At 38.5% G+C, this 27,467-nt stretch overlaps 1 protein-coding gene across 3 annotated transcripts; it reads left to right on the top strand.

Moving 5' to 3' along the window:
* The first annotated feature begins 17 nt into the window (after positions 1-17).
* LOC129779044 (excitatory amino acid transporter) lies at positions 18-27,405 on the top strand. 3 transcript variants are annotated; one of them, XM_055786296.1, is made up of 6 exons: positions 18-176; positions 239-368; positions 22,183-22,366; positions 22,424-22,763; positions 22,821-23,720; positions 26,979-27,405. In XM_055786296.1, exons 2-6 carry the CDS (start codon positions 363-365, stop codon positions 27,157-27,159), a joined length of 1,611 nt encoding a protein of 536 aa, XP_055642271.1. In that variant the 5' UTR covers positions 18-176; positions 239-362; the 3' UTR covers positions 27,160-27,405. The 3 variants fall into 3 exon arrangements, with proteins under 3 accessions (XP_055642271.1, XP_055642272.1, XP_055642269.1); XM_055786297.1 differs by having other exon boundaries at positions 36-368; positions 26,979-27,129; positions 27,196-27,405; XM_055786294.1 differs by having other exon boundaries at positions 37-368.
* The last annotated feature ends 62 nt before the right edge of the window (positions 27,406-27,467 follow it).

Here is a 27,467-nt window from a genome sequence, read left to right as displayed (position 1 = left end):
ATCGAGCCAAAGAAAAGTCTACGGAAAGGGTTCGCTTTGTCTCATTCAGTGTTCGCGATTCGTACGGTCCGGTCGTAGTTTCGTCTTGGCTCTTGGATTGCAGTCCCGGCGGCGGTGGCAATTGTGACGAGAAGCTTGGTCCGGCGTGTCAATGGAAACTAGTGGATCTTCCTACAGTGCAGTCCCCCTTAAGTGGATTAGTCGTGTTGCAACAGTTTGTCATTGGTTCAATATATAGTTTTAGGTGCACTTCATCCCGGATACAACCCACCGATTGATTACGTTGTGAGCAGCAGGAGTGGATAACTCTCGTCGAAAAAGAGAAAAAAAATTCCAGCAAGGATTTTCGTCCAGTCGGGAAGATGAAGGTAATGGGAGTGTTAAGTAGGAAACGTAGGGTCGCCACAGAGATAGAGCGTTAAAGGGAAAATTCAATTAGCTCGCTGTAGTGGGAAGTCGAGGATTTTTATTTGCATAACGGCACCGAAGAAGGAGAAAACATAGAAGATGAGAGATTAAATTCCTGAAATATTCTGTTGTTATGATGTGTTTGTTCGCACAATTTTAACAGAATGACGTCTTTTAAAAATGAGGGATTATGGGGATTATGGGGAGTTGTTTCATTATTGACAAAGCGTAATTTTTATTTTCATAGGAATATGAGCTTCTAAAAACTGTTCTTCCCCGTATTGAATATATTGTTAAATGGAAGATAGTTTGCAGTTCTGTAAAAAAAAGTTTGGTAGAATGTTTTCTCATCGAAGAATTGTTTTTGAGTTGGTAATGTTGACCAATTGAAATATTTTCAACAGTATACAATAATTACTATGACTTCAATAATATCCTTGGGTTATGGTCATTGCTCAAAGTATTGTGAACATAATCTAAGGTCTTATTTTTTTTACTGTGGGCTTATTTTTTTCAAAATAAAAATTGGGTTGTACATTTGTGCATTCACATGAATGCATTTTTACCAAATGTGACCGTACACTGTCTGACCACTGTTGAAGTCGAATATTTGATACTTTTGACAGTAAAATTTGGTACAAATACTACTTTGTGTGTCACTTTTCAATTATCAACAGTGGTAAACAATGTCAAGCATCGACCATGGGAAAAATTCACTGGTTTCTTTAACGTTTGTCAGTATGTCATTTCGAGGAACAAGTCCGTAAAAAGTTTGAACGAACAGGAACAAAACATTTGGTAGTCGTTTATAATTTCGAATATTTTTGATCAGTATCATCAGTACACTTTGATAAAATTTTTCGAAAATCTGTCAATAGTGGCAAATGGTTGGCCTTGGTCAAACAGTGTATGAGCACTTTAACCCCGTGTAAGACCGTAGAAACTAGGCAAGGTATCGACTTTAACCTCAGAGAACATAATACTTACATGTGGAAGAATACATATTATATTTATTTGATAAAAAATGAACTATTGAACTATAGTTGCAAAAATTGGTGGCAATAAAATTGCTACTGCCCGTTAACTGCCGCTGCCTTGTAAAATCACTTCATTGTGCCTTTGGATATGAAAAAATCAAAACAATTTTTGTAGTGCAGTGAGAACTTTATTATACAAGCTAACAAAAAAAATGAATATTTGATTTTTTTCATCAAATACACCATTTATTTCATTGAAAAAACTGCTCGATCTTACACAGCAGATCCCAAATAAAACGTTTTTATGAAAAACTTATCGACTTGTTGAATTTTCAACGCATTTAAACATAATTTTCTGTCGCCGCTCTAAAATCACGGTTTTTCTACATTAAAATGACTCCGAAATTAATATCGTACATTTTAGCATTAGCATTTTTGAGGGGTATAGATTACATCCACGTGGACACTACTAATATTTTTGAAAAATATATATATATCTGTATTCAACAATATATGAAAATATTCGGCATTCCCAGGAAATTTATCGTTTTTTTTGTATAAAAGGCTGTCTGATAGTACTGCGCAAGGGAAATTCTGTATTTCTTCATATCGTTGAAATTATTTGCTTTGAAATTAACTGAGAGTATCGCACATGAGCCGAGAACGATCGATTTATTTTCATTGATTTTAAAAAATAATGCATAATCATTATCAATCAGAATTGAGATGCCATTATCAGCAGTATTCAGACACCTGCAAAGTATGTTGGAATGTTGTAATATTACAAAAAGCGACATTGTTTTCGATGTTTCGATTCAGCTTCCGCTTCGTTTATGTTTTTTTAAGAACTCGAACAAAAAACTATTTCACGGGGGGATGCCTATCTTCGTTGAATTGTAATATTTACTGGAATGTCCTTCTAGTTGTTGGATTGCACAGCAAGTTCGTGTGCGCAACTGATGATAATCGAATCGAATCAAGAATAATCCTCGGTATACGAAACATCAATTAGCAGGTTCTTTACAAGTATTTAGGACATGAGCAGCTGGTGATTTTTTTTTTATCTGCATTATAGTGACTCAACGTTTTTGATCAGTCTTCAGAATGCAACGCGGTGCTGATGTGTAACAAGATTTTTGTACCTAGTTGAGCTCCCACTCCTTGTGTACACATGCGCTCTGGGGAAAGAGCACGTTTCGAAACATAGATGAAATGTGTTGTTGTCAGCGTCATTTTTGCGCCCAGTTTTGCGCTGAATCTTGCGCTGTATTTCTAAACTGCGCGCTTGAATCTGGATTGCTCTTTCTGTTGAGATATTTTTCTTCATACAAGTGTATACGCTTCGTATGGAGGCGCGTTGTTGTTTTTATGCTTTGCTTAGAACCAACGAAGACAAAGCGGGCGCTAGAATTGGATGTGTATGTGTGTGTGTGTGTGTGTGTGTGTGTGTGTGTGTGTAGAATGAGGCGTGCATCACACCAGTGAGAAGAGATGTTTAGTTCATGAATTCTGCGCCTGGTACATTTTGCGCTGTCGTGTTTATGAATTTTGTGCATTTCGCACCAATAGAGAATACGTGTTTGTTTCGAACGCGCGCTGATGAAAATTAAACTCAGACGCAGTGCTGCGTATGTTTTCTGAAGACTGCTTTTGGTTGGTTCGTCACTTCTACCTTCCATTTTGCAAGAATGTTGGGAGTGAGAATTGAACTCGTGACCTTTAGCGTGAGAGATATGAATGTTACCACTACGCCAGATCGTCTCCATAGCACCTGGTGAAGCTTGACTAGGTAAAACGCTACAATGAATGAGTTCTTCATTTTTCGACCAAAAACATTAAATGTATCGCATCTTCATCGACAACTCGTTTTATAAATGCAATGGAAACTCGCAGTTTGAAGCAAATCGTGACAGGCGAAGGAAAATATAACCATTTACAACAATGTTCAGCGAAAAAAATCTTAGAAAGTCATTCTTTGTGTCTAGTGAGATAACGAAAGAAATTCTGCATTATCCTGCACTACCAAACAACCAATCGATAAATTTTAACAAGTACTATTCGCTGCTGAACGAATCAAAATCTGTAATCTAGAATAAACGTTCCGAATTAGCCAAGCAGTTCACTTCAAGAATAATGCCAAACCTTATGTTTCTAAGATCTACAAAAATTCTTAGAGTTTGGCTAGGATGTGATAGTCTACCCGTATCATCAGATATTGCATCTTCTGATTATCACTTGTTCAGGCTGCTAAGAAAAACTTCGACTCATTGAATACAGTTTTTTTGGCGAGGAAACAAAGAATTTCTGCGATTGTGTATTTTGCAAGTAGCGTGAAGGATGACGAGAGATTGTGGAACAAAGAGGTGCGCATAGAATCGAATAAATGTATGTCGAATTTTTTTTTGCTTTCGATTTTTTCCTAAAAAATCGGCATGATTATTCCGAACAATTCAATATTTTCCAAGATTTATGAAGATGGAGAAAGAAAGATCATTGCTAGATGAAACGCGGGGACTTGTTATTGAAACATAGACGAGGAAAGATTTAGCAATAGTGAACTGGTCTTAATGGGATGATGAATTTACGGGCACTCACTCACATCTATTAGTTTGATCGACAATTTCGTAGTTGAACTTGTCAAAATAACAAAGCATAACACAACATGTTTATATCTTCAATAGCATGATAATATCCATATCCATCTTCATACTCCTGCTGTCCCGTTTCGAGATTCAGTTTTCAATAACGAAACACTTGATTTCTTTGTCTGATTTTCTTGAAAACTCAAACAGTTCCGACATCTTGCGTCGGTTTATGATAGAAAATGTTCGAGATAAGATTCATTCACGTGTGTTGTTTTGCTAAATATAACGTTTTTAACGTGATTACAATGTAAATGGAATTTGGAATAAAACAAACAGCAATATCAATAACGAGTTTTTCTTCCCCAAAGTTGTTCAAAGAATTGGGATGAAATCACTACTATTGATTAAGTTTACATTTTTATCATGTAACAATATAGGATAGAGAATAGAAACAAGCATAACATTGAATTTAGGTGCAATTCAACTATTTTCCGATTATTTTTTCCAAGAAATGGAGAAATGTCCACGTGGACAACATGGGGAGGGGTATAGAAAATGTCCATGCTTGTCATGAAGGGGAAGGGGGGTGTCTGAAATCGTACTTTTTCTGTCCACGTGGTATGTGGACAGCCCCTTAGAAGTCTTAGGTTGAGCAAAATATTGAAATAATATTCCAAACGCGAACAATATTTTTTTGTGTATGGTAAGTATCAGTGTAAGAGTAAGTGTAAGGAATGGTTCAGGCATTTCAATGATGAATTGGAAGTTTTTTTCGATTGAAATTGTGTCAAAGGCGAGAAGGGCTTACAAATCGCAAACCTATGAGCGTAATTTTTAAGGCGCTTTAGATAATTGGGTATAGATACAACAAGGGGATCGAATATTGATGTCGGTCAGCCTGCAGAATCCGAATATTGATGGCATAAAGATGGCGTAAGACGATTCATTATTGTTTGTTGAAATTGGTCGCTTAGTGAGCGTATGCGCTACTATTATGCTATGAAGACCTCCTCTCTTAGCCCTAAGAAAGACTGTTGTCTGCTCGCTGCAGGAGGGAGAGAGAGAGACTGTGTAATCGCAAATTATATGTCTATATTCTCGCCCGTTGCAGCAAGCTGAGGGCGGACGAGGCATAGATTGCAATATTTCTTCTCCTCAGTGTAGGTAGTTCATGAGCAATCTACGCGCGACTGATTCGCAGAGGTATATGAAAATCACCGAGTTAGAGTATAAAAGATGCGTCATTTGCGATTTCTACTGCACCATTAGAGACGAATGAACTCTCAGAGTTTAAAGTCTCTTTAATTCAACACCTTCCTTCCACAGTCCCGGTCCAGACAGCGAGCAATCAATAGCCTTTCTTAATGGTGATGTTACACACATAGGTTTTGCCTGACACGAAGTGATAATTGTGATAAAGATATACAGTAGAACCCTGATTATCCGCGGAATAGCCTGGCAAGGCCACCGCGAATATCGAAAATCGTGGAGAACACAATGGAGAAATAAAAATGATTCGCAAACACGAAATAAAGATATTTCAGCATGAAAACTATGTTTTATCAATATAGAAATCATTAGGCTATCCATCTGTAAGGTCTTGTACACCAGTGGTCAGATAATGTGAAAGGCATGACCAAAACAAAAGAGCAAGTGCCTACCTCTTACTGACAAATTTCTGGAAGCTTTAGAGAATTACTATGGAACTCGCTTTCGCGGATAATCCGCACCGCGGATCAACCGCTCGCAGACAATCGGGGTTCTAATATATTTAAATTTGATATATTATTGTTGGTTGTTTCTATAACGTTGAAACGATAGAGTTTGTATATTATCACACGTACACATTGCGATTTTACTTCTGAACGGATGATGTATAGCGTTAGCTCAATTTGGGTACAGTCGAAATTCATGTACGTTTTCCTGTCGTTTTCGTCATTCCTCATAGGTTGTCTGGTATGTTGCACCAACTGTCATCAAGATCGCATTTATTAACATTTTCTATGAAATAATATTTTTGACTTGAACCACATCGACTTGAATCATTTACAGATATCTGATTTCAGTCTGAAACTATCAAAAAATTAAATGATTAAAACTTATAGAAAATGTGCATTCTGGGGTAACGTTTGCATTAAAAAAATGAACAAAAATTGCTGATTTTTCATGGGATTACCTTCACACGCACTGACGATACTACCCATGCAGCATCAATCATAGCAACCCACGATTCAGCAGAAAAAAATTAACAGATCTATCAGTGATGGCGAAAATAGTGAAGCTACTCCGTTCAGAAGTGTGCGCGTTCAGAGAACAGTACCCCGCCGCGTCAAAAACGGACAACGTGCGGCACTTTGTGGATACGCCCGTTCTGGCATCTACAACACCTTGGCACTATTGGAGGACAACAATCAGATCATCGTAAGAAAACCCAGTTCCGGACGGCTGGAGACGGCCTGAGCGACAAGAAGCTCCAAAGGATGCTGAAGAGGAAGATTGAAGGAAAAGTGGCTACATTGCTGCGTGCACTTGGCCGGGAGGTCGGTGCAACCGGCCAAACAGTGAAAAAGTACCTGGAGAACATGGACATACATGTCAGGAAGCGGAAGATCCGTCCACTGCTCTCGGAGCTGCAGGTAATGACACAGCGGCAGCGGCTGAATAAGATGGTCAAATCGATTTTCCCGGGGAATCGCGATGTGGCGGTAGTGATTGACGACGAGACCTATCTCAACCTGGATGGCAACGACTGGCAGGGGACTTCGTATTTTGCTTCCCCCACGAAGTAAGTGAGCTCCGGAGTGAAGTTTATTTCACAAACCAAGTTCCCCAAGAAGGTGCTGCTGTGGCTGACAATTAGCGAGAAGGCGATGTCAAAGCCGGTCTTCTTTAGCACCGGACAAGCCGCGAACGGGGCAATTTATAGTACGAAACGCCTGCCGGAAGTTGCGTCGTTCATCAAAAAATACCATAAAGGTGGAAACAGAATGCCGCGCTGTGCGTTGCTTCTCATCAGCAGTCATTGCTTGCGTTTTGTACTAAAACACTCGCCCGACGCAGTCTGTTGATTTGCAGTCACAATCTAGCATTCGCGTCACCACTTTTCATGTAAACAAAAACAGAATAAAGTTCGTATGAAAATCTTATTCTTGTTGTGTCCACGGATCAGTTGATTTAAAAAAAAAAACACATTGACATATCCGCGCTGACGGCATTGTGCTTCGTTTACTAGTTTAGGGGAGTGTGAAAGAATAGCTGATTTTCAGTCGGAATGAACACGTTTTCAAAATTAAAATTATGAATGAGAATTAGCTTTTCTATATCAAACTAATATTCTATTAAAATGAAAAACATTTTTGTTTGCAGGTGGTGAAAAAGTCTCATACGAAATTTTTTTATGAAGACAACTCTATATTATGATGAAAAAATTCAGCAACAATGTTGGAATTGTTTAGCCGTATGGTTAAATGAAAGTCAGAAACACGTGTTTCAAGTAATCAAATAACATGATGTGAAAATTTTCATTCAAATTTTAGAATTTTAAAACCGGTTTCGTGTCTTCTAATCTGATAGAGATTACATTAATGAGTTTGGGACCCAAATTATGGCCCTAATTTGAAGTTGTCACCAGACGTCGTCACCATGCCACTGTCATCGCGAATTCGGCGCAAGCAGTTTAGAAAAAATGTTAGCGTTTAGTACAATGATGCTAATGACGCAACGCATTATTGTGTTCAGCTAAATGGAAACTCACATATTTAAAATGAAGTGTCAAAGTACAATAGTCGCAACGCGACGAATAGCGCGCCATTCTGGTCCCACCTTAAGGGTAAAGACGCGGTGTTCTGGCCGGATCTGGCGTCGGCCCACTACTCGAAGCGATCGTTAGAGGAGATGGAGTGAATATCGATGTGATACCCAAGTCGGTTGTTGTTCCTTTCTAGTCGACGATTGCCATCGCGACTAAAATTAATCCTATGCGCATCTTGAAGAATAAACACTCGCTGGAGTACATCCACAAATAGATACCTGGGTTATAACAGATCTTAATTTGGAAAAAACACAAAAAAGTTACTGCAGTTGCGGCTGATGAACAAAGCTTAAATCATTTAGGAATGGAGCGCTTCATTTTGGCGATAGCGGCACTCCCAGTGATCGGATATGCAAGCTTTTGACGGCTTTTGTTTGTTTAGAAACAGCTCAGTTCGGTTTATTTTTTCACAGTTAAACACAAGCGTGGTTCAGAGATATTCATCGTGCAGGTGGAGAAGAGAACAATATTTATCAAAAACGCTGGATTATCCTTAAAAGTGCTGTAGCCCTATCCGGGAAGGTTATAATTGCTACCGAGCAAGTAGAAAATACAATCGAATAACAAATAGTGGTCAGAATTCGTTAGCTCGTTAGTTGTACGACCAGGTGCTGACGAAACGAGATGAATGTGTCTGGATCGATGATGAAACTATGTAAAGCCTGAGGGCACTACCGATGTAGTATAAAGTCCAATAGAATAATTCAGAAAAGCTTTTTAAATGGCACATGATCCGTGCCTTGAGGTTTGTTAAATAGTTAAATACAGATATCGAAGATACTGATCTTAATGCAATTGTACTTAACAATCATTCAATTCCCTCCGTACTTTGAAGTCATAAAACACTTAACCTCTACTTAATCCTACGTTGTTCTTCGTCTTTCCATCTAGTTCTCGCTCTGATTGATTGCAGCTGCGCTCGACGTTTCGCTTGATTATAATCAATTTATTTTGTTTGAAAACATTGAACCATATGTGGTTTGCTCATATAAGTGTGTCGTACACCTTGTTTCCGTCGAGAACGTCAATTATGATCACAAATCGGTTGGTGTGGCGAAGTGTCAGTTCTAAAGTGAACCGATTTTGTTAGAAAATTGGATTCCCCAATCATCCGGAATAATTTCCGTTGTAAAACGAATTCAGCCCTTCTTGACAGGAATTATTTAGGGGAACTGGGGGGAATGTGGTCACCCTAAGGAACATGCCCATTTACTGTGTCCACATACCATTAAAATTCTCGTTCTTCGAAGAATATTGTAGCTCAACTTATTGTAGTTCAAGATAGTAAGCGGTTTTTATTATGAAAAAAAAATGAAACTAGTACATTTTCCATTATTAGAAAAAAAGGTTGAAAAATCGAACATTTTTTTACTGAGGAGGTAAAGTGGTCACCTGCGGGGGGCAAAATGGTCACTGGCACATATTACGCTAGAAGAGATAGATTTCTGCGTGTTTTCTTGGCCAAATTTGTTTAAATCATTATTGAAATAGAAGTTACATGTATGAAATGAGCTAGGCCTTTTCACCTAGAATCGTGATTGAAATTTTCTCATACGTACAAAAACGTAGTAGGAAACACGTAACGTTTTTCAAAATGAGGCTTGGTTCTGGTTGGGGTGGCATATGTTTCCTGGGTCAAAACCACAGAAAGGACCCCTTTAGGAGCAGAAGGTGATAAGATATATATGCTTTTGAAAACAGAAAATTCTAGAATATGTGAACAGTCGTCCAAACTGTTGATTTGTCGCAAATATCAGGTCAAATAAACTAAATTTCACTAGAAATTTCTTAAATTTGAAACGCCCAAAACTACGGCCGAATGGCTACCGAGAGTGCGTTTCTTGTTTTTATTTATATCATGACATGCGACAGCTCCAATTTACTACAGGGTGACTCAAAAGTCATGAAATTCTTCAAGCATTAGATGACTATCAATATGGTGTCAATAGTCAATAGTTATAGTACCAAACAAGCAGGTGACCATTTTACCCCACGTGACCACATTACCTCCACTACCCCTATCACTGTCGCCACGGGAGTGTTCAGTCGTCGGAGCCATATGGAGACGCTAGGTGGTTTGTCTGTTATATTCCTTGTGACAACACAAGATTTTCAATTTGAAATAATCGATATTCCTGTAGGAGTGATTTGGGATCAAATCTTGAATTAGTTGATTTAACTTTATTCATGAAGTCTTCGATCGATGATTACTATCGAGTCTAATATGCATTCTAATGACTATCAAGCTTATTTGCTGAGATGCTTTTGAAGATGGACACTTTATCATAGGGTTATGATTTTTATCATAATTTTGTTGAAAAAGAATGTTTGTAAATTGATTAAATTTGTATCTCAACAGTTTATTTTATTAGGCTCATTTAGCAATTCAGCTGTAAAACAGAGCAGAATTAATTCGTGTACATTTTTTATCTTAAGATAACTTTTGTTGTATATTACACTGTTACCATTTTGAGGCGTAAGAGTATCGCTATCTATCGATAAACATTTGTTCTACTTCTTCTTTCTTTGTTTTCAAGAGGCTTTAAACTTTGCAGTTCATTCGCCTCTAAAGATTTGTTCTATCTATAAACACAGTAGCTGTTTAGGCGAAAGAGAATTCCTATTCTATCGATGCGCAACACATGTCGCCTTTTTCATCGTAAGAATATTGCTATTGTTCGAATGTTCACAGTTGGGCTGTTAACAGCGGGACTCTGTTGAAATGAGGCTTCCTTTGTTGCGATATTAATAGTGCCAATTACCGATGCATCAGACCGAAAATGTGAGCGGTAAGGGACTGGGATTAACGTCACATGATGATTGTTGCGTGGATATAGTAGCTAGAATAACACACAAAGATGGTCAGTTGAGGGGCCATGAGTTATGAGCTCATGATCGTTCGCTTAGTAGCGGATACGCAACCAATTAGGCTTCGAAGACCCCCAAATTGATTAATATGTTCAAATTATTATTTGAAGTTCAATTTGTATAAAAGCATAAAAACTGACTGAATCTGTATTGCTTTAAAATTCTGTACGGTTTCGTCTGTGTGTTCGCCACAGAACACAAGTTTGCCTTATACTCGGTGGTGCTGGGGTGGTTCTCGTTTTTTGGCCTTGTTTCCGTTGATAACGTTGATTGTGATCACAAATTGATTGGTTTGGTTAAGCTCGGAACGATTTCCATTGCAGCTGGCTTTAACAGGATCTGAACCCCATCGTTTGCTATTCACAGCTGTTGCCATGCCAGCATTCAGCCTGGGAGCAAAATGGGCACACTAAGTGGATTGTATGCTCTATTCATTGCTCAAATACCTGCTCTCTAGAACATAGCCAAAGGGAGTCTTCGTAGCCATTTTACAATTACTATAACTCACTAAATGACTAAGTAAACGTTCATGAATTCAATCCCAGGACTGATGCTCTAATCGGCTTTTTTCAAGGCTTGATGTGAATACAATTTTCAGTTTACAGAATAGAATCAATCAAACCAATCAGTCAGTCTTAAAGAGGCAGAGGGTACAGAGTAGAATCAAACGAGTCATAAAAATCGTTCGCGGAGCTTGTTTTTTATTGTGAATTCATCATGAAACAATCACAATAGCTGCTATAAGAATCCTCATCGATAATTCTGGGGGAAATGATATGAGATTGTTCGTCAACCCGGTGACCACTACTTGTAAATTCCGGTTGAAGAAAAGAACAATTTATTCGAATGTAGGGCAACAACTTTGTTTATTGATCAAATAGAATAACGTGTCCGTTTTGTACAAAATCTATATTACAAAAACCTTTTGTTTCGATTTTACATTGTGATTTTTTTTTGTGTGAGCGCAATTTCGATATATATGCCCGGCAGCACCAATCTATTCATATTTTAGAACGTCCTCCAACAAAGATTGAATCGTGAATCAGTTGATGTATTTCTATTTTTATGCTTTTCTGGTCAATAATTTACTATTGAGATTAAAATACATTTCGATGGCTATGAAGTTGACTTGTTGAGAAGCCCACGAATAAATGCTCATACGCGACGGGCACTATCCTACTTATTGCGCTAATAGCATTATTGTTTATTTTCGGAAAATGTTCCTGTCCCATCGGTGTTAATCAATTGATTTTGATAAACGTTATGAAAAAAGCCCTATGTAAAAAAAACCGAATTTAGCGAATTTGAAATATGTATATTGATTTTTTTTAAATAATTCAAATTTATTTTCATTAACATGGGGCTTTTTACATAGCGTAGGGTGAATGATCTTGGTTTGTCCGATTTAGGGTGTTTTCACACAACTAGGAAATGCGAATCGATTTTTCTTCATGAAAATCACATATAATCAATACGAGTTTGGGTTTGTTGAAAAGCCCAAAGTCTCTAGTTGTAAATAATACTATTTGAAATTGTTAAAATTTTTATGTTTTTTAACGATTTTCCTCAAAGAGAAATTATGATCATGGTTTGTCCAAAAAATGATCATGGTTTGTTACTGTCATCATATTGATCCATTCATAATTTAGGCTTTCTTCAGAATATTACCTTTTCTTGGGCATTTCAACCTCAACATAATCAACACAGAGAAACTTTATTTCTGCTATGCGCGAAGGATACCATAAACAAACTGCAGTGCGCCAAGCGGTTGCCATAGAAATCATTTGGACAAAACAACATTAGTGAATCGGACAACTCATGATCAGAATTGAGGTCATTGAAATGCGTTAATTACATCGTTTGGCAATATAAATCTGATAGAAATGGTGTGCAAGCATGATTTTTTTTTTCCACAATATATATTTTTATCAAGGCTCATATGGCGTTAGCCTCACGGGGCCGGGAGTTCAATACTTTGACAATTTTTCTTATTATCTATGTTAGTAATATGTAACCGATTACTCGCGGTTGGCTCGAGGTTAGTATTACAAGTGTTTTCGTAATTCGGATGTTGCTGTCTCCAATGCTCTGTACGTGTGCCCGACACGGGATACTTCCTATTGGGATGCAGCTGACCCTTAATCAGCAACGCCCCCCTAGTCTGTACCTCATATCTAGCGTGGTGCGTCTTTCTCGACTCGAGGAATCCAGGATAGAATGGTCACTAACCGGCGCAATCATGTAGAGTTGTCATGAGCGGTACAACCTTTGGCTCTTGTTGAATGATCAGTGGACTGCACAACCTTTGGCCCGTGTATCTGTAAAGAGTGTGTGTATGTATTGCCGCGACTAAGTAAAAGTTTATCGATCGGATAGGAGGGATATAAAACGGGGACACAACGAAGGAAACATCATTAAACGTTGACATCGGCGTTCCTGAAGAACAGGTATAGATGAAGCAGAAGATCAGGATCACGGCTACCTAAGATATCCCGGAGTGCAAGCATGATGTGCAAGCATGATTTGATGCAAGCATGATGTTTACAATATTTGTACTTGTTATAATCCAGAAAAGGTCTGAATACGTGCTAAATTATCATCTGGTGATTGGTTAGAAGTTAGCTCAAATGAGGGGCGCATTGACGCCAATAGAAGGTGGATCTTATAAACATATAAATCCGTAAAAATATACTATGCAAATCATGAAAAAGACAATTTTATTTAATAGGAATACCGGTAAGTTTCTTAGTTTTTTTTTTCAAAAATTAATGCTTTATTTTGCAAAAATGGTAATAATTTAATATTCAAAGTATTGCCCATCGCTACACACAACTTTTTTCCCCTCTTTCTGGCAATTCACGGATCCCTTTGCGGAAATAATCGGCCGGTTTGTCGGCTAACCACGAATCGATCCAATTTTTGACCTCATCAAAATTGGAGAAGTGCTGGTCAACCAGGCCATGTTGCATCGATCGAAAAAGGTAGTCGGAGCAATGTCTCGAGAATACGGCGGGTGGGATAGGACCTCCTATTTCAGCGTTTCCTAGTATGTTTTGATCGGTTTCGCGACATGCGGCCGAGCATTGTCGTGTTGCAAAATAACTTTATCGTGTCTATGCTCGTATTGTGGCCGTTTTTCCTTCAGTGCACGGCTCAAATGCATCAATTGTCGTCGGTAGAGGTCCCCCGTAATGGTTTCATTCGGTTTCAGCAGCTCATAGTACACTACACCCAGCTGGTCCCACCAAATAGACAGCATAACCTCCTGGCCGTGAATATTCCGCGCGGCCGTCGATGTTGATGCATGGTCGGGGTATCCAAACGTTGTCCGACGTTTAGGATAGTCGTAATGGACCCACTTTTCATCGCCAGTAACGTTTTGATGCAAAAAACCCTTTCATTCTTCGTGAAAAAACGACGTTCAACGTCTCGTGGCTTCAATTCATACGGCACCCAATGTCCTATCTTCCTGATCATTCCCATTGCTTTTAAACGATCGGATATGGTTTGCTGAGCTACTCCAAGTGTATCTGCAAGTTCTTGATGCGTTTGTGACGGATCTTGATCGAGTAAAGCCTCCAATTCTTCAACTTCAAACTTTTTTGGCGGTCCGGAACGTTCTTCTTCTTCCAAGTCAAAATTACCACTTTTAAACCGTTCAAACCACGTCTGACGCGTTCACTCCTCACAAAAACACTCTCGTTGGTACGAAACTCGACATATTCGAAGTGGCAAAAAACTATGTTGTTTACGCTTCAACTTTTTGACATCTACTAAATGCAAATAGATTTTTCTTCGTGGAAATCACATGAAATCAAGACGAGGTTGGGTATGTTGAAAAGCCCCAAAGGCGTTCAAATTATCCAAATTTTTATGTTTTTCAACGATTTTTTTCAAAGAGAAATTATGATCATGGTTTGTTCTGTTTTAAAAATCATCATCTTTGAACGAAGATATTTGAATTCTCAAGTTAATTAACAAGTTCCCATTGTTCTGAGTTTACAATCATCATATTAATCCATTCATAATTTTGGCTTTCTTTAGAATATTGCCTTTTCTTGGGTATTTCTCACTGTTCTGAGTTTACTATCATCATATTAATCCATTCATAATTTAGGCTTTAGAATATTACCTTTTCTTGGGCAACACAGAGAAACTATATTTCTGCTACGCACGAAGGACACCATATAGAAATCGCAGCGCGCCAAGTAGCTACCATAGTAATCATGTCGACAAATTAACATCAGTGCATTGGACAAACCAGGATGGAAAAAGTGGACAAACCAAGATCATATTTTCGATTGACCAAACTGACATCATTCGATTAAATTTCCGCACTTATAGGTATATAGGTTTGGAAACTTGGATGTTTTTGAAAATGTTAGGTTGATAAAAAATGCTCTTTTTTCTGTGTGGTATTTATACCCATGATGTTTTTTTTTGCGTCAGAATATTTCCAGTAGTCTGTTGTGACATTACCCTCTTTTCTCTGTTGTTATTTACGTTGCTCTTATTTCCTTCGCGTTTTTTTCAGGAATTCTTGTTTTGATGGAGCATCGGATCTTAAACGATTCGTTACTTTGTTAGTAGTCACTCGCAAGAATTTCCATTGAATAAAAAAATGCCTGAACGGGAATTGAACATTTCAATTTGAATGATTACTGCTGATGCCATCCCAGTGTTCAGCCAAGGATTGGGCGATATTCAGAAAAAGATTGTCGGATCTATTTTCTTAACGGAATTGGGTTCGATTCACTAATTTAAACGGTGCCAAAGAATCGATCTTTGCTGAATCAATTTTAACAAATCGAATGCCTTTTTTTCAATTTATTTACTTGTTCCATATAAGTATTGTTTTTTCTTGAAACATGGAATAAACATTAACCAATTCTATTAAGACATCAAAGGAATTTTATTTTGATTCCCAGATTGACCTGGACCTGATATCACCGTCCAATTTCGTCAAAATTTTCACTGTCAGCCTAGTGAATGTGATGGTGTAAATATAACTTATGACCACTTGTTTTGTAATGACCAAACATACAAATCTTTTTCTTCTTCTTAAGGTGAAGGTGGAAGCTAGCCATTGTAGTTGTATAGGTAAACCCTCGTGTAAAAATGGGGTAATAGTGTTTGTGAGAGAAGAGCACTTATCAGACTGTGTGGCGCTTCATTGACACGAGTCTTTGAATACATTTGAAAAAAAAAACAAATAACAATTCAATACTAAAGTAAAATGTATGAACGATATGTTCCGATGAACAATTGCAAATATAAATATATATAGAAGGTGCATTTGCATATGATTCTGATTATACGCGAGCGTAACATGAGCAAATTTATAACACATGCGAATTGGGGCTCTTTTGGTATTAACAAGTTCTTCCGCATAGTAACTCGATGTTGATAATTCCTTAATATTTTCCTTCGTTGATCGTATTGTTTTCACATATTCACGTTGGAGCTTGAGCTTGGGTAGACTGTACAATTCGTAGTTGCTCTCCGTGATTGACCTGAACCAACCAAATTGTACAAAGAACACACAGAATGACGCTTGGGACTAGCAAATCATTCTCGTTGTGCAATTTTCGGTGATTCGAGCTTTGAATGGTCAATAACGACGCCGGCCACGTCCTTACAGTCACCAGGGGAAGGGAAGGAATGTTAGTATGATATTCGCCGCCCGAAGGCCAGAAGGGTCGCCTCTATAGCGTGGTTCCCTAGCGTTTATCATGGAGGGGATAGTTGTTAGTGGGAAAAGGTATGAATCAGGATTCACTGTGGTAAGTGATGTGATTATGTAAACGCGAACTATCAACTACTAGACGAAACGAAGTCTCGTATTACAATACGCGACAGAAATTATCTCTTGGTATCCTGAGAAGGAAAGCTTGTGAAATTAATCGTACCGGCTATGTATTCAATAATCTATCGCACGTACTTTCCATCAAAATTAAATCGCAACGGCGGAGAGTTGACTGTGGGAAACCTGAAAAGGTAACCTTGAGAACTCCTCTAAAATAAATCGATGCGGCGATATATTCCGTCATTCATGGCCCTTACGCTTTATAGAACTCCAATCGCAGCGGCGGAGAGTTATCTTTGGGAAACCTGAGAAGGTAATCGAGAAAAAACCCCTCCAAAATCAATTAGACTAATAATTAAAAAACAAAGCACCTGTTCACAATCGAGAATACACTGCCTGCAGAACATTCGAATTGACGTCACTGGCTTCGTTCCTAAATTTATGTATCAATGCAAATTAGCATAGTTATTTACAGACACTATAAGTACAACAAATTATCTAAATAAATACAGTGAAACCGTCCATATATGGTGAATATTCAAAGTGTATTTTTTATTTAAAATTTATTACTAATATGAGATTGTTAATGCTAATGCTAATGAAACCAGTATGCGTCTGTGATCATAATTATTAAAAAAACCGACACTCATCAGTTCTAGATGAATCAAATCTCGCAAACGACCAACGGTAAAACATCTATAACCCTTTCCTATGCAACGCATTTTGTATTTTCCATTTTTCGAATTTGTTTTCACATATTCACGTTGGAAAGCCTTAACCCTTCTCTTCGTTGGCCGAGGCATTTAGATTGAATTTAATACTTTTCCGTTTACTGTTTTTGAAAGCATAGGCAACCGTGGCAGTGTTCCGAGCTCTGCAATACAATTTTCTTACCCAATGTTAAAGTTGCTAAAACTTACATTATAGACCCATTAAACGTAAAAATAATAATTGTATTGATATCAACACAATTTTATTCTATTGATTTTCAAGACATGGGACGCTATGACTCCGGAATAACATTTTATTGAGTGGTTTTTATAGCTGTTTCGATGATGTTGTTTGGCATCAGTGTCGAAAAAATAACGATGCTTCCACCAATACAAACAAAACCATTGCTGAAGATTGAAAAACGAAAATTTAACTTTCAGAGCACTTGCTCGAGTTTTCCGACGTTCTTCACTATACGGTGCGAAAGCAGATGAAAATTTAATATCTTGTGAGTAATCGATTAAAGTTTGGTTGATATTACTTGATGGGAAGTGTGCAAAAACGATCATTTTCTTCACACTGTTTCGCAAAATTATTGATTTTCTGGCGAGGGGTGAGGGAGGGAGATGAAAGAAAGGGAGGCGATCTGGCGTAGTGGTAACATCCATGCCTCTCACGCTAAAGGTCACGAGTTCAATTCTCACTCCCGACATTCTTCCAAAAATGGAAGTAAAAAGTGACGAACCAGCCAAATGAGTTGAAAATCACTATAATACAGATAAAAAAAAAAAAAAAAAAGATGAAAGAAATGAGCGCCATTGTAGCAGCCATTTGTGGCTAGCTTCCACCTTCACCTTAAATGGCACTCACGTTCTTAGAGGAACTTCACCGTCTCAACGTAGTATTACTTGTGTCATTTTTATTAGTATTTTATTGAGACTTCTATGCCAGATTACACGCCTTGAATGCATCCTGAATAGAATACGTGTGTACCAGTGTAGGTCTTCCGAACTTTCTTTAACGAAAAATCTCCCGGCCAGAGCGAGAAACGAACCCAAAGCCCCAGCCTGATAATGTGTGGTATTAATCACTTGGTCACGGGAGCACTTACAAATCTGCTTCTGATAAATTTACGACCATATCTAAATATCAATCTTAGTTCAGCCCGAGAAGTCAGATGGAGACGCTTAGGTGGTTTGCATGTTGTGTTCAATGCCTTAACACATGCAAATCAAATGTTAGAATTCGTGGTATGGGTATTTTCGTAATTCTTCGGATCGTTTGGCGTTTACTCTCAACCGAGTAACTAACAACGTATAAACTCGGTTTTTTCGATTTTGCCGTGCTCTCGCCATCAGAGGGCAGTCGAGTTTGTTCATCATTTCCGTATCTATTGGCAATCACTTTTTTATTGCTGTGCCATGTGTTGTGTAAATTCAAGCAAAATAAAAGCCTGCAAAAGCCTTGTATTCCGGGGAAAATTATCTGAAATATACTTTCTTACGTGCATAAATCAGAAAATGGTTTATTTGATTTGTAATGAAGCTGCTGCTGTTTGAAGGTTCAATCTGAAATGAAAATATGAGTCGAAACATGCGTCAAAAATGGTCAAGTTTGTTGCCACATCCTGTGCTGGAAAATTGGCTTAGTTAGGAGCGAAAATAGTTTGTTTGAATGTTTGGAAAAACGAGCTGCCGACTATGTATTTTATTCAGTGGTGATAGATGAGAGAAGGATTTCGAAGTTACCGAGGAATTGGCTTCCCTTTTTCCTATGAATGTAGGATCCGAGGATGTCTTGAAGGATCGTACAAATCATCAATCAACTCGCACGTATTGGATCAACGTGAGTTCCAAGCTTCTTTTATTCTTTTCTTTTTGACGTAGAACTACGTCTTTCAGGAAGGGTGCCAAATCAGAAAACAGGTCACGTTTTTATGAAATAGAGTTAACGTTAATAACTATTTTCACTGTGAACGAATTCTCATGATTTACATACCAATCGAATCGTAAGCTCTCTAAGATTTGCATACCAATCGAATCGTAAATTCTCTAAGATTAGTTTGATATGCTATACATTACAATACACAAATCTTTAAACGGGTTAAATTCATGTAAACTGGAAGAACTTCCTTTTTTCCCATACATTTGTTCTGTCAATTTGTGTGCTAACCCTACCCGTATTTCGAATGCTTATAACTTGAACTTTTCTTAAAAGATCGGAAAGATGTTTGCATCAATTGATAGGAAATATTTCTACGCGTCTATCACAATTAATAAAATGTCATTTTTCATGAAATGAACAATTGAATAACTGTAAAATGTAAAGCGTTATCTAAACGCCCTAACTGCCAAGTTACGATAGGCCCAAAAAGAGACGTCCGAGATCGGTACGATTGCACAATGTTATTAATGTTGTTCATTAACGCGTTCAACGCAATCATCTTCGGAAACAAAAGCGTTCATCAGTCAAAATGAATTGGATATATTAATTGATGCGTACATCGATGTGTGAGTCATTTATTGACGCTCATATTGAATCGAATATGTTTGGAACGATGCAAAAAAAACTCATAGAAAGGTTGAAGAACAAGACCAGCAACAAACATACTTTATCTCCGCAAAAGATCGGCCATTTGCCAATCCATCAGATTATTCACTTTGGGCCAAGTTAGAGGAGCGTGCTATGGACGTTCTCATTGGAATTACCAATCGTTAAAAAAATCCATCAAGAAGCTGCAGCGATTGACGATTGGCCTCAGCGTTTTCGACTCTGCGTGAAGAAGAGATGGTCGAATAATTTTTCCAAAAATGTTAATTCTGGATACCAGTGCCTCAAATTATCAAAATTTATTCACGAATGGAGGAATTATATTTTTCCCAGTATCTGATGAATTCTCTTCTGTTGAAACTCAACACCATATATGTCATAATGAGTATAACACAAGAGTTGAGACGCGTGAACTTTGTCTGGTATATTTGGATTTATAAAACGTAGCAAGAGTTATTCTATACATTCCATTGCCGAAGTCGCCAAAAACAAGAATTTTGTGTGATGAATTGCCATCCTCTACCATTAATCGATTTCACTCTCAATTGGTGACGTTGAATTTTATGCTTCGGTTTTCACTAACACGCAATTATCTTCATTTTCGACCTTACGAGTACCATGACGAAAAGGAAGATGCAAATGAAAAATGAACTTCATGGCAAGCTGATGTTGATGTTCATTCCACTGGGGTTCATTGATAGTGTTGTTTCATATTTATCGACTCTCGCTTGAGCAGTAGGTTATCAATACAAGGAAGGTAAAAATTCGCCGATTTTGAATATCGTGAACATCAATATTTTCAGCACTGCTGGATACTCTTATATCTTCAATAAAAGTTTCGGGTTTTTATCTCATTTTGTTCTCGAAATTATGAATTTTACAGGTATTGAACTTAATGTATTCTAATTTAAAATAAAAATTGAGTCAAAAAAACCACCAATTGAATACGTATTTTTCACATTTCATTATGAAAAGTTGTGAGAAAAAACTCATTGCGGCTCGCGACTATAATGAAAATTCTAATGCGGCTCGCACCATGTCTATACCTGGCCACCACTGCCTTAACACCTTCCATCTTCACATTTTCAAAGTCTACTCTGTGGTCTGCACGCATTTGGTGGAGCAGACTTCGGGACCTCAAGACATTGTATTTCAGTCTTAAATTCAGTCCTGCAGTCTGCGTTGACTTTGTTTATCATTGTCGATTGCTTATCAGTAGGTATCGGTCACAGTGAGTCACAATAATACGAACAGGGTTTCCACCTACTTCCGTCAACCTAAAGTTGCATGCGAAGGGCCCGAAACCGTGCCTCATTCATGCTTAATCATCCAAACAAGTGCAGCCATAGTAAATCCCTTCCTGCTTTAAGTTGTAATATACAACACAGCTGCACTCGGTACATCCAATTTACATCCATCACGCTGAAGTATTCAACGTGTTCAACCGCCGCGGACTGTCGGAAGGGGGTGTAAAATTGCTGTCGTGCTTTTTCGCGAATTTGTTGATTCTTCTGTGCATTCCTGTGTTGGTGTTCCGGTGGTTCGTCCTTAACCTTCACCGCGCTAAAAGGGGGGGTTTATGTAGCTGGGGCTTCCTAGTGATTGCGACCGCCGATGTTTATCGTCAGTGGCCAGGAATGAGTTCGGGCGGTTATTGCAATCGACATCGCACATTGTTTTGCTTCACATGTATCTATGCAATATTTATGTAGTGTTGATTTCTCCTTCCTTAGCACGGAATATTGTGGAGTGGGAGAAAAGGCGGTTCATCGATGAACCTATTATTGGCAAATCGGGTAGGTGTAAAATGCAATGGAAAATCGTGGAAAATCGATAACAGATGGTTCCGCTTTCGCTGTTGTTTGTTTCTGATTTATTTCTATTTATGTTTTTGCCAACAAGATTGTTTTCAATGAAGATTCGCGTCAATTTCCGTGACTTCTTTTGAACCATCACGTTCAAGGTAGATTATTTGCAAGTAAGGTTTCACAGAAACAGATGGAAACTATTATTTTGTTGCCGTGTACTCAATCACATAGTAAACCATGACCAAAGACAGGGGGTTGAGCGCACATGTCAAGAAGCGATTCCGCCTCGCATCTTTGACTCACGAAACGCTGAACGCAGCGAGATTTAACGACTCTCCATCCAATGCCTGCTCTGATTGATTGCAATTGCGCTCGACGGTTTCGCTTGATTATATTTAATTTAATTTTGTTTGTAAACATGGAACCGTATGTGGTTTATTGAGGTGGTGTCGCCTCGTCACTTTGTTTGGATATTGAGAAGAAAATTGCGCCCTCATATAAGCATGTCGTGTGCCTAGTTTCCATTAATATCGTCAATTGTCATCATACAAAGGTTGATGGTTGTGGCGTCCGCTCTGTTAGAGGACCGTATTTTTGGTAGCAAATATCTTTCTCCATCGATCGCAAAATTACTAAAGTTTTCGTTTTCATTGCAAAGTTCAACTACTATTCGGACACGTGCTCAGTAAACGAGATGGCGAAAAGTGAGCAACGGTTTTTGAGATCCGACAGTCAAACAAACACATCGACAGCGAAACCAAAATCGGCAATAAACCAATTCATTTCGGAGAATAAGCTGATTTTGGTGACACTGAGTGGAGTTATACTCGGAATTCTGCTTGGTAACCATTTGCTGAAAAATTGTGTGTTCCTCTTAATATATCGACTCCTTTTTCTAGGTTTCATGTTGCGCCCTTTGGCTCTTCCGGCTGATACAATCATGCTGATCGCGTATCCCGGAGAATTATTCATGCGTGTGCTGAAATTGATGATCCTTCCGCTAGTTATCGCCAGTTTGATCAGTGGTTCTTCCAGTTTGAACGCAAAATTGAATGGGAAGATTGCCATTCGAACGTTTGCCTATTTTGCACTGACCTCCTTTCTGAATGCCGTGCTGGGAATCACCTTAGTGTTGTTGATCCATCCGGGCGATCCAAAGCTGCATGAAGCAATTGCCGAACAGTCCGCTTCCGGTGGGAAAACTGTAACGCTGATGGACAGCATCTTAGATTTAGGAAGGTAAGCTGTTTTCCATGGCCAGCCACTTACGACCAATTATAACTAATCTCGTTTCAGGAACATCTTCCCGGACAACATATTCCAGGCGGCTCTCCAGCAGGCGCACACTGTATACGTGCCGAAGGACATTTCCAACAATGGCAGCAGCATATTTTCGATGGTGAATACACAACAAACCAAGCCTACGGCTCACAACGCCTTCAATTGGGATGACGAGGAGGAGTTGATCCGGATCGTCGAGTACCGACCGGGCACTAACACTCTGGGAATAGTGTTTTTCTGTTTGGTCTTCGGAACACTGTTGGGAACAATTGGCAGTAAGGGATACGTTGTGATCCAATTTTTCTCTGCAATTTTCGATGTCATCATGAAGATGGTCACCGGAGTAATGTGGTTGACTCCGGTTGGCATTGGGAGTGTTATTGCCGGCAAAATTCTGGCGGTGAACGACATAACACTTGTGATGACACAGTTGGCGTGGTTCATCTTCACCATCGCCTTCGGCGTTTTGCTGTACCAATGGGTGATCATTCAGTGCATTTACTTTGCATTTCTGCGAAAAAATCCATTCAAGTTTTACCTAGCCCTGATCCAACCGATGCTGACTGCATTTGCGACCGCTTCGACAGCAGCCGCTCTCCCGCTTACCTTCCGTTGTATGAACGAAAAGCTGAAGGTGGATTCCCGAATTACTAGATTTGTTCTTCCCATCGGAGCTAACATCAACATGGACGGTACGGCGTTGTTCATTTCGGTAGCTTCGATTTTCATTGCCCAGATGAGCAATATGGCGTTGAATTGTGGTCAAATACTCACGGTGCTTTTGACTTCGACGGCGGCTTCGATGAGTTCAGCCAGTATCCCTAGTGCCGCGCTGGTGCTGTTGCTGGTTGTTCTGACAGCAATCGATGCCCCAATACAGAATGTGACGCTCCTGTTTGCTGTTGATTGGCTGGTGTAAGTATATCATGTTCTATTACCATTATCTTGGCACGTTGAATCCCGCGTTGGTCCCTTGGGTCTAGCATTTAATTTTTCGCCATTTTTTTCTAAAGTGTGTCGGCACTGGGAACGATAACAACAAAGTTAGAAAGTGATTTTTAAAAAAGGATCGATAGTAGATCCACAGGGACGCGGATCAGACGAAAAGTTCATTGTTGGACCCCAAAGTGATTATTTTATCCCACCATTTCTTCATTTCTATAAAATGCTTGCTGATCCGGCAAACTTCGTCCCGCTCAAAATTGATTTTTTGTTATGAATACTTCCAAACATTCACGTTTTCATAGTGAACAAATGTTCGAGGGTACAATCGTAGAATTCTTCATTTATTGATCTTATAATTGACTCTTTACAATTCCGTTACTATGAATTTCCTAATGCTTCGACCAAAACTTGTCATTATATAACTTGGAGAAGGGGGAGGAGTGTCTAGCTACCTTAGAAACATTTATTGCACCCTAAAACCTTCACATGATAACTTTGGTTTCGTTTGTTTGATCAATTTCCGAGTAATGCAGAAATTTGTGTTTCATTTGTACGGCAGAGATCATTTTGAAGCTACAACTTTCAGGTATAGGAATATTTTTCGTACATATTTTTATCTTGGTAAGTGTTGGTGTAGTGGGCAACAATAACGGGAAGAAATTTAAAATCGATTTTTCTTTGTTTTTTCAAGAATATTCTGGACTAACCCAATTTTTTGCCAACCAACTCAACAGCAAATCCAATTAACCATATCAATCAGATTTTATTCGGTTTCAAGAACGTTGCTGTAGGACCTTCCCACACAGAGATACAGCATGTCAAAAATCACTTAAAATATAAAATATAATTTTTTTGTCTAGTATATATAAATTCAATATTATTTTCCTTTGTTGAGTGTGAACCACTACACTCTGTCCAACTTCTATAAGACCAGGTGATGATCTTGCTGCTTTGTGCCATTATAAATAAACAATGCTTCAACTTATATTCTAGTGTGTTGGTATCGGTGACTACCATACACTGCATGATTCATATGTGTGTTTGCAAGCGCTGACCGTAAACCAAAGGTTTTGTATTTTTCAAGTTTCAAGTTTCTATAATGTTCTATGTTCTATAAGACCAGTTGCATTTTTCCGTTGTTTTAGTTGTTTTGAGCAATAAATTTGGAAAATGCCGAAGGGAAAAGTGCTCACGGAGAGAAAATAAAAACAAGAAAATGTTCATATCAGAGAAATTTGTCGTCGGATTGGACGATCTCATCAACTAGTGCTCAGTTATTTGGCGAATGCTCAAAGAATACGGTAAGAAGGAGAGAGCTCCACGAAAATCGAAGCTCTCTGACCGGGATAAGCGGAAAATAGCTAGACAGATTCGAATACCTCAAAATCGCTTATGCAAATAAAGCAATATTTCAATTTAAATGTTACTCGGGTGACAATTCGTCAAGGATGGTCAAGTTTTGGTAAAACATCCTCACATAAAGAGGGTTTAAAAGGTTAAAGCATCCATCTCACATCGGAAGACGTCTGAGTTTTGCCTCACATGAACCGACAGTGGGACATGGTGTGTTGTGACGAATTATTCTTCTAAAAGAATGCATTTGCTATATACCATAACGAAAAGTTTTTCAATGTATAGGTTATCTTCACTGACGAAAAAAAGTTCAATTAGGATGGTTTTGATGGTTTCAACGGGTACTGGCGTGATTTACGGAAGAAGGAACAGTATTTTTCAACCAGGAATTTTGGTGGAGGCTCGTGCATTGCTTGGGCGGGATTCTGTGCAACCGGAAAGCTTAAGACAGCTTTCATATCATTCAAGGATTACATATAAGTTCTGGAATCTTCTCTCCTATAGTTTTTGCGTGGATATCGTCACAAAAAATTCACATTCCAGCAAAACAATGCGACTATTCATATCAGCAAGGAAACTAAGCAATCGATTAAGGACAAAAAACTTAATTTTTTGGACTGACTGGTTCGCTCTCCAGTCTTGAATCGTGTTGAAAATGTTAGGGGGATCCATGTACGCAGAATCTACACTGAAGGAAAACGTTACACCACGTGTGAAGAGCTCAAGGTCGCAATTTTGGAAAAATGGAAAAATATCGAGGAATCCGTTCAGAAAAATTTGGTAAATAGTATGCCAACACGAATTTTCCAGGATTTTACCCCAAAATGGCAAGGTTGCCAATTATTGACATGTAAATTTTGAATTTTTCATTGATCATACATATGAATTTTGAATTGGTCTTATAGAAACTTAACAGCTGAAATTATTATATTTAAGCACAATAAATAAACAAACAATTCTTTTGAACGAAATTGACGTTACATATACTCTATTCTAAGCCTTCAACAATGTATGAATGTATCTTGTTGAAATCCTAACTGCTTGTGTTGCAACTAAATATAATCAGGGTGGTCTTATACAAGTTGGACAGAGTTTATTTCAACTGTAAGAAAAAGCTGATGGCTTATTGAACCCCACAGCTCTTGTTACCGATGTAGCCTCAGGTTTGCGGAACGAATGGTTCAGATACCGATCCAGAAATCTCAGCTAGCACTTATGTTTTTCGTATTGAAAGGATGTTTCCCATTGTTTTTTTGCCAATTCATAAGCCCGACGGTTTTCAAGATCAAGCAGGTGATAGACAAACACCTGCTCCTGGTTCGGATAAAACACGAAAATTTCGATCCCAGTATGGGTGCCTATCCCAGCGAAGATTTGCCTATGAGCGTTGAATGAAGGGATACCATGAACTCTGGAAGGCTTTTTTTGTTGACATGGCCTTCAACTTTGGTTTTGGTTGTTTTCAGCTAAATATTAGCTCTGCTCTGCCGCTTTATTTTTCAAATATAAACACGAGGCATCTACAGTATGGACGCATTTTTCCTGTCAGTGAAACACAAACCAGGTGTCGGTTTCACCGTGACTAAAGGACTCGAAATTTCAAAACAATGTTTTCTGGCATATATAATGAACCACCTGCCGTCTCACGAAAAACACTGAACAATGATCTAAGATGAATTATTCTCACAAGAAAAAAAATCAAATTTTCCATCTAACGTAAAACGTAAACGTAATAAATGACAAGTGTGTATAGGGACATCGGAAAATATGCAAAAAAAAAGCTTCTAACTGGAAAAATCAGGGGCGTCGGTTTTACCCTGATTTCCTTTACACAGTGCTGTTCTCACTAACTATATTTTTGTCCTTGACTCACAGAGATCGCATCCGAACAACCAACAATTTCCTGGGCGACTGCTACTGTGCCGTCATCGTGGAGCATCTGTCCAAGCGCGAACTGGCACTTACCGACCCGGACCCGGAAGCCTCCGGCGAAGACGACGAGCTGACTCTCGATGCCGAGGGGAAAGTACCTGTCAAACAAAAGTTTGAAGTTTAGCACAGTCCCGATTGATTCGATTTGTTCTCGTTTAAGGTAAGTAATTCCCGTGTTTGATTTAGTGTATCTCGTGCGTCGTGTCAGATGTCTCTCTCTCTGCGCGCGTTTTTGGTACTGTAAAACTAACGAACCACATTTCTAGAGAACTTTCAGTAGAGAATAGAACGACCTGGTCAAAATATGTGATATTGATATCTGTTTAGCAGTGAATAGTCTAGTCTGTGAGAGAATAAAATACGTATTATAGCCTGCGTTCGGACTCAATTTTCGGACGGAAAAAGAAAGCCATCAATTTACTTTAAAATGCA

This window comes from Toxorhynchites rutilus, chromosome 3, assembly GCF_029784135.1.
Source record: "Toxorhynchites rutilus septentrionalis strain SRP chromosome 3, ASM2978413v1, whole genome shotgun sequence".
Lineage (NCBI taxonomy): Eukaryota > Metazoa > Arthropoda > Insecta > Diptera > Culicidae > Toxorhynchites > Toxorhynchites rutilus.
Note: the sequence above shows the minus strand (reverse complement) of the source record. Positions and strands in the feature narration are given on the sequence as shown.

What these genes read in the sequence shown, in the direction of transcription:
- LOC129779044 (XM_055786296.1), top strand. An exon ending in TATACTCGGAATTCTGCTTG is followed by an intron (nt 22,367 to 22,423) that starts GTAACCATTTGC and finishes TCCTTTTTCTAG; the next exon opens with GTTTCATGTTGCGCCCTTTG. An exon ending in TTTGCTGTTGATTGGCTGGT is followed by an intron (nt 23,721 to 26,978) that starts GTAAGTATATCA and finishes CTTGACTCACAG; the next exon opens with AGATCGCATCCGAACAACCA.